This window comes from Antechinus flavipes, chromosome 2 (assembly GCF_016432865.1).
Source record: "Antechinus flavipes isolate AdamAnt ecotype Samford, QLD, Australia chromosome 2, AdamAnt_v2, whole genome shotgun sequence".
Lineage (NCBI taxonomy): Eukaryota > Metazoa > Chordata > Mammalia > Dasyuromorphia > Dasyuridae > Antechinus > Antechinus flavipes.
The window spans coordinates 656,969,558-656,986,717 of NC_067399.1; the positions used below are offsets into that span (position 1 = coordinate 656,969,558).

The window sequence follows — 17,160 nt, forward strand, 5'->3', positions numbered from 1 at the left end:
TGCATTACATTATCTTGTAGGGAAGACATAGGAAGGGGAAAAATTGAATTTCACTAAGGAAACTATTTTTGCAAGGTATGGTCCTTGTGTAATGAATTGGGTACTCTGTATTTTTTCCAGGAAGGCGGGGTCTTTACATTCGGAGCTGGAGGCTATGGTCAGTTGGGGCATAACTCGACCAGTCATGAGATAAACCCCAGAAAAGTTTTTGAACTTATGGGAAGCATTGTCACACAGATTGCTTGTGGACGGTAAAGTACATTGGAGAACAGAATCCTGGTGTTTATACTCCTGCAGCATATTTCTCTTTTTTCCTCCATTATCTTTGTATCCCAGTCTAAGATAAAAAACTTTGTTAAGTATATTATTTATGTAATATTAGAAATCTAGGAAGCTATGTGGCACAATGGATAGAGAGCATGCGCTGGATTCAGGAAGACCTAAGTTCAAATTCAGCCTCAGATACTTATTAGCTATGTGAATCTGAGCAAGTCACTTAACCCTGTTTGCCTTGATTTTCTTATCTGTAAAGTAAGTTAGAGAAGGAAATGGCAAACCACTCCACTATCTTTGCCAAGAAAAAACTCCAAATGTGGCCAAGAGTCAGATATGTCTGAAATGACTGGACAATAACAAAAATATTAAAATTAAATTTAAAATATATACTGCCTGATCAAGCAAATTTTTCAGTACTACTGTATCTTACATATTTGGCTTTTCTTTGAGGAAAGTGGTTTTGTAGACCACTTTACTAGTGAATGCTTCTTGTCCTCATCTGCCTTCTCCCAGTTGTCAGGAGTGTGAATTTACAGATTATTTTCTCTAGCCCTTCAAAATGATTCTTGTCTTTGGGTCTCCAGCAAGGAACATAGTATTTGACATAAGAGTTGTCCATTTAATAAATGCTTGTGGTTGTTTGATTAAATGTCATAACAAAGGTTTAAATTATTTTAATTAATTTAATTATTTTTCTTAATATGCCTTAATTATTTTTCTTCCTTCAGACTTTATATATTCTGTTTATTTTACCTTTTCCACATCACCTTTGATGTCACATCAGTCTTCCAGTTTCTTGAGTGACATTAGCATTCTGTTTTCAGTCTTTTTGGCTAAACCTTTTAAATTCTCCTTGGGTGCGTTAATATTCATGTCTAAAACCTTTAAACTGGGACTACACCATTTCTTTCTAACAGCCTTTTTTACCCTATATTAGCCTTATGCTGTGGGGATAGCACTTTGATCTTATTTGAGGGCCTGAACTGGCTTCTACTTCCAGTCTACTTTTACTTCTAATCTTCTGTCCTTCAACTTGACCCACACCTTCACTTAAGAGAAGTCAATTTGCCTTTGTTATGACATTTAATCCTTTTGTCTTTTCTTCTTCCCCCAGTCCTTCTCTTGAATTCTAACATATCTTATCTCCATCCCCAGCTTTAACTTCCTGGTCTATTTTAATGATTGTATTGGAAGAGAATTAGACTTTCTGTTTGATTCCACAGAATAGGTACAGATTACTAATAGGCAAATTTAGTTTTATTGTCAAGACAACTTTTCAAACAGTTACAGCTGTCCCAAAGTGGAAAGAGTTATATCAGGAAGTGATGCATTCTTATTCATTGTTGGGCTTCAAGTAGAAGCTGGAGAGCTTGCTTAGTATGTTCTAGTAAGAATAGTTTTTTGAGTTTAGGTTGAACTAAATGGCTAGTACAGTTTCCTCAGAACATAATTCCTGACATATCCTTAACCTAGAGTAATAATTCTGTCTTATGTCCCTACTCGTTCTTCCAAGCTATCTCTGGTGAAAGTTACAATATTGAGTAATTCACATGTACTGAATCACTTTTACTTTAGGGCTGTTTAGCCCTTCTATTCTACTCTTACTTCTCAGCTTTGTGATTTACCACTACTGTTCCATATGTTTTTCTCTTCAGATTCCCAAATCAGTGATTGTCCCTCCCCTCTCCCCATGACTTAAAGGAGATGATAACTTCCTGCTTCATCCAGAAGATAGACTCTCTGAAGATTTTTTTTTTTTTGGCAGGGAGAGGGGTTGCTCTTATCCTTGATTTCTCAGGATTATTATCAATCTCAGAAGAAAAGTCAATCTTTCATCTTGTTGAGACAAATTCATTTTACCTTTTACCTTGATTCTCTCCTTATCTGCTGCCTCATGGCAATGGTCATCCTCTCCCCCACATTTTTTTAAAATGGTATCCATAATATCACCAATATGAGCTCTCTCAAGCTCCTTGCAACCCATCCACACCTTCTCATTCTGTCTATTTCTTGTTCACTTATTGTAAATCCTCCAGGGAGGAATTTACCTAGTGCACAGGAAACCTTTCTTAACATCTTCTACTCTTCCTTGGATGCCAATACTTTACTTGGCTCCATATCTGTAATTTTGTGGTCACACTGTATGGCTGGTCCATTTCCCCCTCAGATTGTAAATTTTCTGGGTGTTTTTAATGCTGTTTTGCTTGGACACACGTGCCTATCACACATCTGGTGAAATGTGTCCACATGCTTAAAAGTACCTGTATGTTTTCCCTGTTGCCTTTGGTGGCTTGTCACTTTTTATAGTTCAGTCAGCACTTGTTTGATTAAGAGCCTATTTCTTTGCTTTGCCAAGCCCTGGTTAAGTGCTGAGATGTTGACATTCTGTGATTCAGTTATAAAATGACCCTGAAAGAATTCTGGTACTAAATAGATTGGGGGGGGGGGGGGGTGAGGAGGGAAGGGGGAGTGGCTATGAAACAGCTTGAGTATCACACAGTTTCACAAATTCAATTTAACTACTATTATTTGATAATAAATGTAGCTCATTATCAATTTATGTTGCTTGTCTAAGATCTTTGTAGTGAGTTCAGCTCCTTAGGGCCCTGTTCATTTTTGCCTGCCTTTGTGTCTTGGTGCTTAGTAAGCACTTAGTAAACGCTTTTTGATTATTGACCAATTTCAAGCCATAGAAGAGACACTCTTCATCTATTTGGTTTTTCCTATGTAGATTAAGCCAACTCTTTTGAGTTGTTATGAATCTAATTTAAGGTGGTCCTGTAATATTTTGTGGTTTGATGCAGTTAGCCCAATATGCACCTCAATTTGGACACTTCTCAGGGTATCTTCTATAACAGCAACAAACATATTTTTAGCAAATATGTGTCTCCTTTTTCCTGTGTTTTCCTTGACATTGATAAGAAGATGAATGAACCTCATTTATTTCTCTGGTTGCATCTATCAAGGAATCATGCATAGTTATAATGTACACATGAAGGAGCCTTCATTGGTTAAGAATCTTTGAAGCCATGTTTTGTTCTATAAAATCTAATATGTTCATTTCAACATCCATTTAATGCCAACTATGTGCAATGGACAGTGGGTAGAGTGTAAGGTTCCTTGGGAGGAACGCAATTTTGCTTTTGTATCCTCAGCATTTAGCAGAGTGCGTGTCTCATGGTGATTGTTATTTGTCCTTTGTTTTTAGTGCCAGGGGTGTCATGAGTGATGTCTTGAATGGTGAGTGAATTGGATTTAAGGGCCACAGAGTTGTATGAAGTTAATATCCTCATTCACTCTTCTTGGGTCATCAAAGTCTAGTGACAGGACAAAAATCTAGGTGCCTGATGATAGCCCTCAATGTAGTGGATGACTTGATGTCTTGGCTGTCTAATCAAATTCTAGGTACTATGCGGTGCTTGCTTCAGCCACATTCATGGCCATTGAAACAAATTGTTCTGATCCACACATTCCACTGGGAGAAGTCATCATATGTTCTTAAAGTATTCATCAGTGAGTTTGAGATCTGTTGATTACCCTCAGCCTTGTTTAGTCTGTCTGCCCAGATGGTTTGCTGAGTTTTGGCTGCTACAGCTTTTTCGAGCCACAGGTGAAAGCTTGGGTGATTTAATTGGACACCAGAGGTGGATGATCCCCTCTGAAAAGGACTTAGCAAGCTCTCTTATCAGAAGTGCTGCTAATCCTCCAAAACACCCCATGTATCCCAACTGGTAAGGAGTTTATAAATGCTTATTGAGTAACTTTAGGGTCTTAACACTGAGCATACAAAGATGACAACAAAAAAACTTTTACCTTAAAGATATTTACATTCTACATCTAGTGGGATCGATCTTGTATTCTTTATACTTTTCAATAAGCTATATAACCGAAAATGTACCCTGATTGCAATCATTGAAAGAGGCCTTCTAAAGAACTTCTTAACCTGTTTGGTGCCTTAATCAGTATAACTTTTTTTTTTTTTTTAACTATTGTATCCTCCAGAAAAATTATTTAGAGGTTAATATATTAAATCTATATATTTTTTCCTCTACCTTTTTGCCCTAGGCAGCACACTTCTGCTTTTGTTCCTTCGTCAGGAAGAATTTATTCTTTTGGGCTTGGTGGCAATGGACAACTTGGAACTGGCTCAACAAGCAATAGAAAAAGCCCTTTCACTGTGAAAGGAAATTGGTTCCCTTACAGTGGGAAATGTCTACCAGATAGTGGTAAGTGTGTCATTATGGAATTAGGTCATTAATTTGAGAATAGATACTACACAGTGTTTTTTTTTTTTTTCTTTTATGTCTTAGACCTCCTTTTATCATTTCAAAATTGTTTTCTCATTTTTTTTCCATGTCTCTGAATCTCTTTGAATGAAATTTTCTTTCAGTTATGTTATTTGAAGCCAAATATGAAAATGTGATAGTATTGGCGCCTGAGATGAAACTTGGTAACCTTTAATGGGAATCATAATTCTCTTTTTTGAGGCAAGATTTAAATTGTTATATTTGTGAAGTAGTCTCAATGACCTTTATCCAAAGTAATGCTTATATTATAAGGGTGTTTTTTTTTTTAAAGGTAAATAGTATCAAAGGTTCCTTGAATAGCTAAATTTTATTCTTTTGACAAATCAAAGGATGCTATTTTGGTTATACTTTGTCTCTAACAAATGTAAAGATGGTTACATGCTGTTTTTTTATTTTAATGGTATTAGTCTTCCTTGAGCTTCTGAATGACACATTTGATGTTTCATTATGGAATAAGGCAGCAGCTATTAGCCTAACAACTGGCTTTGCTGTAGTTTCTCTGTAATTCAGTTGGAACAGCATGGTTACAATAAACAATCATATTGGTCTTCTCTGAAAGCAATATATCTTGGAATTGTTGAGGTAATATTGTAATATCTATTCCACTGCAGAATGAACAACCAGGCTAGCTATGCATTGTATAGGATGGGAATGCATTGTATGGGATGGGGATGGATACAGACATCACTTAGTGGACAGGACAGAGCTGTGTTGTAAGAGTTTCGGCAGGTGAGCGTGTTAAGCCAAGAGAGGAAGCAGAAGCATCAGGAAAGCAGGCTGAGCCAAATACAAAGGAAAGAGCACATGGCCCACGAAGAGAAGTTGTGAGAACAAGTTAGAATTCACTGACCTGCCAGGAAAACTAAAGCAGTTTGGCAGATGTCATACCATTTACTAGGATAAGTTCCCAGTGGTTCTATGATTTGGGTGGAAAAAGTCACATCCTCAACAAATTAAAGGATCAAGAAAGAAATTACCATTGTACCTATGGGTAAGGAAAGAATTCAGGACTAGACAAGGATTAGAGAGGATCCCAGAAGAATAACTGGACCATTCTGGTTAATTAAAATTTGCACAAACAAAACCATGGCATCTAAAATTAGAAAGGAAATTGTAAATTGGGAAACAATCCTTGAACTAAGTTTTTGTGAAGTTTGAGGTTAAAAAAATAGATCAGGGATTTTGATTTTTATAATAAAGATATTTGATCTTGTTTTAATGCATCCAAAATAAAATTTGTTGAATCAAGTAATTGGCTATTAAAATTTAGTATTGGCTATTTAGCATTACATTTAGTAATAAATCCATTACATTCTGTAATATTGAAATCAGTCTTTCAGTGATTGAGCCCATTATATTCAACATTCAACTCTAAAAATTAATTTTAAAAACCTACCTTTGGCTGTACAATACAACTAACTATTTACATTGCAGGCAATTCCTTGAAAAACAGTGCTTTATAAACATTTATTTTGATATTCCCTTTGAGAAATCCTGATTAATGATGTACAAAAACTTAGAGTATGTTTGGCAGAGAGCGATCAGGAGATGTGGATTTTGGCCTTCACTATATCACTGACTCATTGAGTGAGTTACTTAGCTTTTCTCTTTTCTCCTGTCTGTGAAATGAGAATAAAAGGACTCAGGCTATTTGGCTAGCTCACTTGGTTGACGTAAAGATTAAACAAATTAACTAATATATCAGTACTTTAAAGGTACAAAATATTATACGAATTGAATTTGCTGATTACAATTCAGTCAGTGAATTCCCATGTACATGTAAATGTAATTGTGATATAAATTTATGTTCATGATGTTGTAAATTATTATTGCAGAGCATTAAACTAGTCAAAAGGGTAAAGCCGCGGGACCCAGTAGTTGACGGGATTGGTTCTGCCCCAGGCTCTTTCTGCAATATGAAAAGAATCCGTAACTTTTTATGGGAATGATAAAATTTGGAGATAAAGTAACAGATAAATAATTGCTAGACAGACTTAACTTTTTCTCTAGATTTCTCCACTTATCCTTTTTAGTCTCATGACATTTATGAGCCTTTTGAGGGAAATATAGTTGTTTTTAAAAGTTAGAAGGTGTGCTTCCCTCTGAATCAGGAAGACTGTCCTCAGACAAATACTAAACCTGGTAAGCATCATCAAACTACAAGTTTAAGAACATTTGCTAGTCTTAGTTGGTACTATTTTCCTCATTAATTGTTTCTTGCACTGGTGACGTTACAGACCTGGGAGAAAATTAGTTGTTGTTGTTGTTGTTTAAACTTATGTTAGCACAGTTCCTAATATATGTTTAATAAATGCTGCATGTGACTGAAGGGCAGGGATTCTGCTGTAGGGATTCTGACGGAAAAAAAAAAAAAATTACTTAAATGCTATTTCTCTTGCAAATTCAGAAAAAAAAAAAGTCCTGTTACATTTGAAATGTAAAATTCCTACTAAAGGAACACTTTTTTATTAGAAAATAAAGTGAACATTGTTAGTTTTGTTATATTTCTCTAGTTCTGCTCAGCTGTCCTGAGGTAATTTTTTTTTTTAGGATAAGGTACTCATTTGTTCATATGTTCATTGCCTCCTTCTTCATTTCTCTTGCATACTGTATTCCTATTCCTTTTTACTCTAACTTTTGAAGAACTTATGTAATGTTTACATTGCTATTAATAGGTTTTTGAGTGCCTTCTATTTCTAAGGCACAGTGCTAAATTTTGAGAGAACTATAGAAACAACGTGCCAGTGGTCCAGCCTTTGAGAAACTTATAATTTGCATATTATTCTTTTTACAGATGGCGAAGAATTCTTCTGTGTTAAAAGAATTTTTTCAGGTGGTGACCAAAGTTTTTCCCATTATTCTTGTCCACAGGTAAAAATATAGTTGTGCAAACTATTTTCAAGCTCATATAACTTTATCAAAATTCTTTAAATCCTTTGAAGTCTTATTTTGGAGACATGCTTCCATGTGTTTGGAGATATGTTTTATGCATTTGGAGAAATGCTTTATGCATGTTATTAACGATAATATTAAAAAAAAAAAACATGCTTTTCTTCAGACTGGTAGTTATGGGAGTTGCTTTGACCAATAGGTCAATGACTGACCTCTCTTCTTCCCTTTTGTCCCTGGAGATTTAAATTAGCCATATCTTTTTAGAGCAGCTCGCTCATTTGTTTAGCCTGGTGCTTGTAATTGCTTGCAAGGTCATTGAGGTCCCCTTCCCTCTTTTGCTGCTCTGTGGAATTTATATTAAAATAGAAGTATGCTCATAATATTGCAGAGCCTCCAGTTAGGAAAATTTTTTAACATTTAGACAAAGCTTTGACTTCCACTCTAATATGAACTTTTATATATGTAGCTAACAGCTGGCCTCTCTAACTGGCAGCAAAAATTCAGATAAAGAGGTTAGTTGAATATTCTAGAGTGTCTGTTAATGCATATGGACTGGGAGGGAAAACTGGGAAAAGAGCAGGTCATTTCTTAATTTCCTTTGGTTCTTAAGGAGCCATAAGTGGTAGCTTTAGCCTGAATCTAGTTGCCTTATTCAAGTTAGGAAGGACTGCTGTCCTCTAGATCTTCTCTGATTTATCCATTCTTTACTTCTCCTTTTCCCCTGTGCCCTGTTTTCTTCCTTGGCTCAGCTCTAGAGTTTCTTCTTTCCTTTAAAGCCTTCTGATCTATGAAGGAAATATACATGTCAATGCTCTTTTAATATTTTTTACTTCAGGCTCTTTAATGATAATCTTTTTCTGCCTTATTGTGGTCAATTCTAAATTGTAAAGTAGCAAGTAAAGTTGTAGTTCATTTTTTTTTTTTAGCTCAATTCCTTTTATTTTATTTATTTATTTATTTATTTTTGAGTTTGTCTGCTTCTTTTACATTTTAGGGCCTTGGGCCACCAGATGATTTTAGATGTCCTGATCCTTCAAAGCAGATCTGGACCGTAAATGAAACTCTCATTCAGAGATGGTTGAGCTACTCCTCTGGAAGATTTCCGTTGGAAATAGCCAAGTAAGGAAGAAAATTATTAGCTGTGATTAAACATAATGCCTCGTATGTGACCAAAAAAAAAAAAAACCCTGAAAATGTAGAATCAGTTTTACTTGAGATTTTCCATTTATTGAGGGAACCTTGTCAGAATCACTTAAGAATAAGAGAATGTTCAAACTTTTTGAAACTCTATAATTAAAATTCACATAGGATATTAGATGAATAAGCCAATGAAAAAAATTATTAAATGCCTACTATGTGCCAGGAACGAGGTTGAACCTAGTCCAATACTCTCTTAGGAAATTAAAGCCCAGAAAGGAAGTGATTTTTTTCCTAGGTCATACAGACAATAGGTACCGGTCAGTATTTGAATCTAGGTGTCATTTCTCCAAATTTAGCATATCCCATTATACTATTGATTCAGTCATTTTCAATCACGTCCATTTTTTCATGACCCCTTTTTTGGGAGATGTTTCTTGGCAAAGATAATAAGAGTGTTTTACCAGTGCTTCTTCAGTTTATTTTATAGATGAGGAAACTGAGGCAGGCAGGGTTAAGTGATTTGTTCAAGGTCACACAACTAATAAATGTTAGAGGCTACATTTGAACCTAGGTCTTCCTGACTCCAATCATGGAGCTCTATCCATTATGCCACCTAGCTGCCCCTCTGTACTCTGTAGTCTCACAACCTAGATTTTAACTATCTTTCTTTGTCTCCTTTCATTTGGCCAACTTTTATTAGAAATATATTCCTTCTGGTCTTACTGTGGACATCTTATTACTATTTCATATGTTAAAATTTCAAAAGAATTTCTTTCCCACATCTTGACAATGAGTATAGTTAATGTTTTTTGTATTTTGTTTATTAAACTAGTTTTAGAGGCGCCACATTCCCCAAAACTGAAAGCATTTTTGAAAAGCTGATGAAGTAGTGTTAAAAAAAAGTATTTTTAAAAGATTCATTACATCCTAGAAATAAATATTTTTATGTTGCAGTGCACAAGGTTTCTGTAGTCTTAATGTGTTACGGCAAACAGTCGAATTAGTAGTTTAGATCTAGGAATTTATAAAAGGAGATTACATTACTTTTCCAAGGTTATAAAATAGCTAAACTGGAGGTAGGATGTAAACCCAGGAAGTCTTGATTCCCAAACCAGCACTATATTCCACTATATGTCTTAGTCACAATACTAAAGAAAAGCTGTTTTAAGAAAATGAGTCTCCGGTAACTGGGAGGGCAGTGGATAGAGCACCAGCCCTGAAGTCAGGAGGACCTGAGTTCAAATCTGGTTTCAGATACTTAACACTTCCTAACTGTGTGACCCTCGCAAGTCACTTAACCCCAATTGCCTCCGCAAGCAAAAACAAAAAAAACAAAAAACAAACAAACCACGATTCTTAAAAATGTGAATTTAAATAAAGTAAAATTTCCAGAGTTTGACAATTGGTAGTAGTACCTCATGAAGCAATATCATTAACATAATTTACAGTTGCACTATTGGGGCATCAGGTTCAAAGCACTGTGATAGTAAAGAGAGGCTTAATATTCATATAAATGATGCGAACAAACAGATCGAATAAACAATATCTGTGTTGTTAATTTTTATTCAGTGAGATTGATGGAACCTTTTCTTCAGCTGCTTGTCTAAATGGCAGTTTTTTAGCTGTTAGGTAAGTACCAATTTTTTACTGTATCTGAATATCATTAATTATATTGTTGAATAAGAAACCTTACATGATTTCTTACTACCTACTGAGAATCTTTTTATTTATTTATTTTTTTAGCAATGATGATCACTATAGAACAGGCTCCAAGTACTCAGGGGTTGATATGAATGCTGCTAGACTTCTCTTTCATAAACTTATACAACCTGACCATCCTCAGATATCTCAACAGGTTTGTTCTTAAAGGGCTTTTTATTTTGCATCATATGTCCTGCTAGACTCACTCTGATCTTTTTAAAAGACATTTTAAATGTTTTTTAAAATGATTTATAATACTTTTCTTTGTTCTCCTGTTAAGTAGTATTAAATACTAGTTATAGTAGTGACAAGATTTTGTTTTAAAGCAATTGCAATTTAGCTGTTCTGTATGTAGCTGTAGTTAAAATGCTGAATAAACTTTAACAGCTAAGCTCTTATGTAGTGACACAGATGGAGCTATATTAATCTCAGTTATATCTTAAGCTTTGTGAATTTTCCTGAAACACTTAGCCATTAATTTTCAGGTTGTACTATGGTGATTTTCAGTTTCCAATTTTATCTTATACTTTTTCATTTTCCTATTTTCTTTACTGAAGGTTTTTTGGTTTTTTTGGTAATGTCCAATGTAAATTAAATTTTATTTTCTGTTTAAAATGTAGGTGGCAGCTAGTTTGGAAAAGAATCTTCTTCCAAAACTGACTAGTTCCTTACCTGATGTTGAGGCATTGAGGTTTTATCTCATTCTACCAGAATGTCCACTGATGAGTGATTCCAATAATTTCACAACAATAGCCATTCCCTTTGGAACTGCACTTGTGAATCTAGAAAAGGCACCATTGAAAGTACTTGGTAAGGCATGACATTTTCTATGAACTCGCTAAATAGCTTCCTGACTCTCCTCACTTAACTTTACCTCACACAAGTATACTTTATCTTTGCATTTCCAACTAGTCCCATGGAATTTTCCCTTTTATTCTTCCTAAATATGTTAGTTGAACACAACAGTGCAATGCTCCCTCACTTTCAGGATGCCTCTGATAAAACTTTTTAAAACATATGGACTCCTAACTGGTTCCTGATTGCCAGTAAGTCAATCAATCAATTCAGTCAATAAATGTTAAGGACCATGCCTAAATGTGAAGGGTCAGGTTGATTCTCTGAAAGCTCCCACAGCTGTGAATTACAACATACTTGAAGGAATTGCAGATTAGCCTGTGATTTGTGATTTTGTGATTGGGAATGAAATAAAATTAGAGGCGAGAGGTCAGAGAATGCGACTGCCTCTCCATCTCCTTGTATTGTTTTCATCCTCTCACATGAAGGACCTTTCCTGCTGGACAGAATTAGACCCCCAGCAGCCACTAGCAGGTTGTTCCCGTAACAAATAAACATTTATTTACTAAGTGCTTGCTACATGCCAGGCACTGTGCTAAGTGCAAGGGGTACAAAAAGGCAAAGACATTCTAATTGAAGAGACAACAAGCAAACAAATATGTACAAGCTATATACAAGGTAAATAGGAAATAATTAACAGAGGGAAGGTATTAGAATTGAGAGGAGAAGGAAAACTTTTTAGTAAAAGAAGGAATTTTAGTTGAGACTTAGAAAAATCCAAGACGGTCAGTAGGGGAAGTGGGCATGTGGGACAGTCAGACAGTGCCCATAGCCAGGAGAAGAGAGGGTGTTTGTGAAACAGTCAGAAGACCAATGTCAGGATCATTGAACATGTGTTGGGGGAGTAAGGTGTAAGAAGTCTGGGAATGTAGGAAGGGTCTGGAGTAAGAAGGATTTGGAATGATAACTAGAATTTTATGTTTGTGCCTAGAGGTGATAGGGAGCCACAGGACTTTAATGAATAGGGGTGATATGTTCATACTTGCCCCCTGCTGCCATTTTAGTCTTCTTAAGTACCAGTCACCCCATCTCCTTAGAAAACCAGTTATGTCCAGAGTCTTGATTCTGACTTCCTAAGCCCCACCCCTCCCCTTCATACACCTTCATTTCTAGTCAAACTATACTATATTTGTTGTCAACATTTCCTATAGTTTCCCTTTCCTCTCTATTGTTTATATTATTTCTTCTGCATGAAATGTAACCTCTTTTCTCCTAGTTCTCCCTGTTCAGTTTCTACTCATCTTTCAAGGCCCAGCTCAAATGCAGTCCCTTTCATGAAGCAGTTCCTCTTGTTTCCTCAGTAATCTCTACCAGTTTAGAATTAACATAACAATTCACATCTCTCTTATTCATATTCACATTTTACCTTGCATTAGAGTTATTTCTGCATATGTAAGTATTTCTGTTATTAGTCTATAAATTCCATGCAGTAAGGGACTATGTGGTGGGGTTCTAGTGGTAGTGGAGAGGTGTGAGAATCCCTTCTAATCGGAGACACAGGTCCAACGTAAAAGAATTCGTTAACCCGAAAAGTCTGAATGCCAAAAGTGATGTTTATTAGCACTGAAAAGCCAGGTTTCCTAGGAAGACAGACTTCTTAGTGGCAAGAGGTCCTGTTAGGGAAATAAATGTTAATACTGAGAAGAGGATATCTTCACAGCGGGCAGGAGTCCTAGCAGGGACCTTTGCTTTGGCAAAACACAATCGTACTTCTGACTTGTTCAAAATTGTCTTTTTATTGGAAGTCTGAGTCTTGGGCTTCCATTGAATAAGATTCCTTCAATGTTGTCAGTGCCCTCAGGCCTAGATTCAGTTGAAAAGAGAGTATTTAAAAGTTTCAAGCAACTCAATAGGAATATCAGGCCTAGATCTCCAACTGACTAAAATCATTTTGAAGGCTTTTTCCCAGAGTTTGGAATTTCCTGAAGAGGATCCAGGCCACTCCAAAAGATCAGTGGAGAGTGATTTGATCAAGATCTCCAATTGAATAATGCCGCTTAACTTGGGAATTTGGGAGAGTATGCTTTTTCCCAGACTTTTTGGAGTCTGAGATCCTGAATCTAGTTTCAGCATTCATTCCCGTCACATGTATTATATTCTTTTTTGAGGCAGCATGGCTTAGTAGGGGCTTGATAAATACTTGGGACTGAGTGTTTGATCACATCTTTTCTTTCTGCTAAATTCTCAGATGCCTTCATTATCCAATCTCCAGGGATCCTGCTTAGAGTAGAACATCGTGTAGCCATTATCAGGTGCTTCTTGAATTCTGACATTGAGGCATATTCCCTCAATTGTTGATTCCTGATTCTGGACACATTCCTGGAATGTTGGATGATCTTTACTCTAATTCTTTGTTACTCCCTTTATGTATTTTTTTGCTTCTTTGTTATAGACCTTCTCTTTACTTTAGCTTTTTCTGCACCCCAAAACAGTCCTTTCTCTATTTCTAGTTATGTAGTCAGTCTCACACAAGCCCAGTACTGACAGTTCAGGTTGTGGTATACACAGGTAAGAATACTAAGAGAGAGTCAGGCTTAGCAGCTAAGTAAGATCAGCAGAGGAACTGTCCAGATAAACAGTTATGTATCAGGAAACTGTCAATTTATGTGAAGATATAGAAGAGGCAAAGACTATGTCAGAATTCATTAAATACTTGATAGCTGAAGAGAATTGCTTTCCGCTATCCAGGTATTTTTGTCCTTCTGCTCTGTAGGGACCATTTCTTCAATACACTTAACTTGAAGTAAATGACACTCTGTTTGCCTAGTACAGGGGTTGGGAAAACCAAAGGCAGCTGTTAACAAATCTAACACACAAGCTTTGTGACATTTGACTTCTTCACTCAGTTTCCAAGATTGTATTACATCATAAACATACTTGTATTGCAGATGTTAAGTTAGATCAGAAAATAAGAGTGGAAACAAATCTGTGAATTAACAGCAACCAAATACTAAGATATTTAAATTTAGCTGCTTCTTGGGTATTTGAATATTTAAACCAATTGTGAATAGATAGCTATTAATACTGAGTTTTTAAAATATCTTCTATTGACTCTGTATGTATCTTACTTGATTTTACACTAAGAAATCCAAAGATGCAAGCTAAGGCTAAAACTTAGCCAGGAAGATGTTATTGTCCAATTTTTCCATTTGTTGAAACTTTAGGTTAGAAAAGACATTGTGAGAGTCATGGTTTGTGTGTTTTTATTTACATTTTCATCCTTTAATGACAGAAAACTGGTGGTCTGTACTTGAACCTCCCTTGTTCCTCAAGATAGTGGAGCTATTCAAGGAAGTTGTGGTTCATCTTTTGAAACTCTACAAGATCGGAATCCCTCCTTCTGAAAGAAGGGTTTTCAACAGCTTCCTTCACACTGCTCTAAAGGTTTTGGAAATACTGCATAGGGTATGTTTATTTTCTTTTTTCTTCCTAATGGCTTTTTCAGATATGGTCACTATTTATTTTGAACCTGCTTTAGATTTGAATAGAAGCCAGAACTTCATATCAGAAGACTATAAAGATTCATTTGTCTTAGTTCCCTTTAAGAAATGCTTGAAGTTATGTGGCATAGCTATACATTTCTTGTAGGGGAAAAGCAATTAGCAGATTTGCAACTATTGGCTCCCTTTTCCATTTTATCATTAAAACATTTTTGTCTTATTAGTTTTAGAATATTTACCTTAATTTTAAGTGTCATATTGCTTTAGATTTTCAAACAGATTATTTGTTCACATGTGCTCATTACCTCAATCAAAATAGATATGACTTTGATAAGAGAAATATAAATAACTCTAGATCATTATTTTGCTAGCTCTTCCCTACCATGCTTTTGCAATAGCCTTCACATTTTTAATAATATAAAGAGTAGATGAGGAAGTGACATCTTTGCTATTTTATCTCATAAACAGTTTAATGACCTCTCTTAGCTGGTGCCATAGGCCTAAGTCTGTTAGACCATTTGGGGGTCTCATAAGATGGGATCTGATGGTACAGTCTTTGTCTCCAAACCTTGAAGTGATTGGTAAACCCACCTGGACTAGTTCTTTTGTTCACTCTTTCAGCCACCTCAGTTGGAGGTTTCTAGACCTAACCTCCCTGGAGTTAAGGTAAGTCAACCAGTCAGTAAGCATTTATTGTCTACTATGTGCCAGACACTGTGCAAAAGTGCTTGGGATATAAAAAGAGGCACATGATCATCTCTGCTCTTAAGGAGCTCATGATCTAATGGGGGAAACAACAAGCAAACACCTACATACAAAAAACCATAAATATAATAGATAGCAATAGCTAACAGAGTGGCAAGCCCTGGAATTGAGGGGTTGGAAAGGAAGCCAGAAGATGGAGGTGAAGAGGTAGTGCACTCCAAGGATAAAGGACAAGCAGAGAAGGGGCCTGAAGCTGAGGCATGGTGGAGCTTGTTGGGACAATGAACAAGGATGCCTGTGTTACTGAACTGAAATGGAGAGTGTAAAGTGGAATAAGATTAGAAGGGGCAGGGCCCATTAATGATAGGAGCTGAGATGGTCAGTCCCTTCATTTTATGCAGATGATTTAGGCAACTGAATGGAGGATGGATTGGAGTGGCAAGAGATTTGGGGCAGGAAAACTAACTGGTGGGTAATTACAATAGTCTGGACATGAGGAGAGAAAAGGCCTTCATTAGGATGATGGTAGTATTAGAGGGGAAAAGAGGCAACTTCGAGAGATGTGCAAAAGTGCAACAGGCCTTGTAAGTAAATTGGATATGGAGGGTGAGAAAATGAAAAGTAAAAAAATTAATAAATCCAGTATGCCAACCTGGGGGGAATGGAATGATGAATCATGGTGCCCTCAAAAGAACTTTGGAAAGGGTGAGGATAGGGGGCAGGGTTAATTCCATTTTGGACATATTGAGCTTAAGATGTCTGATGGAATCAGTTTGAGATAACTGAAAATCAGTTGGAAAGAGATTGGGTCAGGAAATATAAAAGTGAGAAATATCAGCATAGAGAGGATAATTAAATCCAGGGGAGCTGCTGAGATCAAGTGAAACAGTATGAAGGGAGAAGAGAAGAGAGCCTAGGACACCACCCAATGGGATGTCTACATTTAGCTGGAATGATCTGGAGGAAGACCCAGTAAAGGAGACGGAGAAGGTACTATCAGAGAAGTGAGAGAAGAACCATCAGAGAACAACAGTGTCTTGAAAATTGAGAGAGGAGAGAGTGATCATCTCTGTTAAGGACTGCAAGAGGCCAAGGAGAATGAGAATTAAAAAAAAAATCCATTGGATTTGCAATTAAGATATCATTGATAATTTTGGAGAGAGTAGTATTAGTAACATGATAAGATCTGAAGCCAGATTTGTAAGCAGTTAAGAAAAGGGTGAGAGGAGGGAAAGTGGAGACTGCTGTTTGCAAATGGTTCTTTTCTTTGATGAGTTTTGCTGCAAAAGATAGTAGGCATACAGGATGATATAGTGGGGAGGAAAGAATCAAATGATGGTTTTTCAGGATATAAGAGGTATTTGTTGTAAATAGTGGAGAAAGTGCTCAATAGAGAAGGAAAAATTAAAGAATAAAGTGAAAGAATGATGATGGGGGCATTCAATTAGAGACTTATTTGATAAATGGAGGGCTTAGCCTTAGTAAAAAGTAAGGCAATTCATCATGTGAGACAGGGTGATGGAGGAGATAACAGAAAACAAGCGAATGATATGGTCTCCATGGAGCCTTAATAATTGTTTATTTTTTTCCTGTTATTTTATTTTTCCAGATATATGTAAATATAGTTTTCAGCATTCATTTTTATAAGATTTTTGTATTCTATATTTTTTCTCTATCCCTTCCTTAGCTGCCCCTTCCACAAGATAGCAAGCAGTCTGATAATAGGTTAAAATGTACAACAATCTTAAACATTTCCATATTTGTCATGTTGTATAAGAAAAATCAGACTAAAAGGGAAAAAGAAAAAAAGCAAAACCTCTAAAAGGTAAAAAGAAAGAAAAATA

At 36.0% G+C, this 17,160-nt stretch overlaps 1 protein-coding gene across 5 annotated transcripts in view; it reads left to right on the plus strand.

Moving 5' to 3' along the window:
- HERC4 (HECT and RLD domain containing E3 ubiquitin protein ligase 4) overlaps window positions 1-17,160 on the plus strand; it is a 92,798-nt gene that overhangs the window by 49,515 nt on the left and 26,123 nt on the right. For 3 of the 5 annotated variants that reach the window (XM_051982581.1, XM_051982582.1, XM_051982586.1), the window contains 9 exons: window positions 121-251; window positions 4,342-4,502; window positions 7,378-7,454; window positions 8,470-8,594; window positions 10,185-10,244; window positions 10,359-10,470; window positions 10,937-11,126; window positions 14,404-14,576; window positions 15,233-15,277. In XM_051982581.1, coding sequence (XP_051838541.1) covers window positions 121-251; window positions 4,342-4,502; window positions 7,378-7,454; window positions 8,470-8,594; window positions 10,185-10,244; window positions 10,359-10,470; window positions 10,937-11,126; window positions 14,404-14,576; window positions 15,233-15,277 — 1,074 coding nt within the window. The remainder of the gene's footprint in view (window positions 1-120; window positions 252-4,341; window positions 4,503-7,377; window positions 7,455-8,469; window positions 8,595-10,184; window positions 10,245-10,358; window positions 10,471-10,936; window positions 11,127-14,403; window positions 14,577-15,232; window positions 15,278-17,160) is intronic. The other 2 variants (XM_051982583.1, XM_051982584.1) reach the window with 1 other exon arrangement.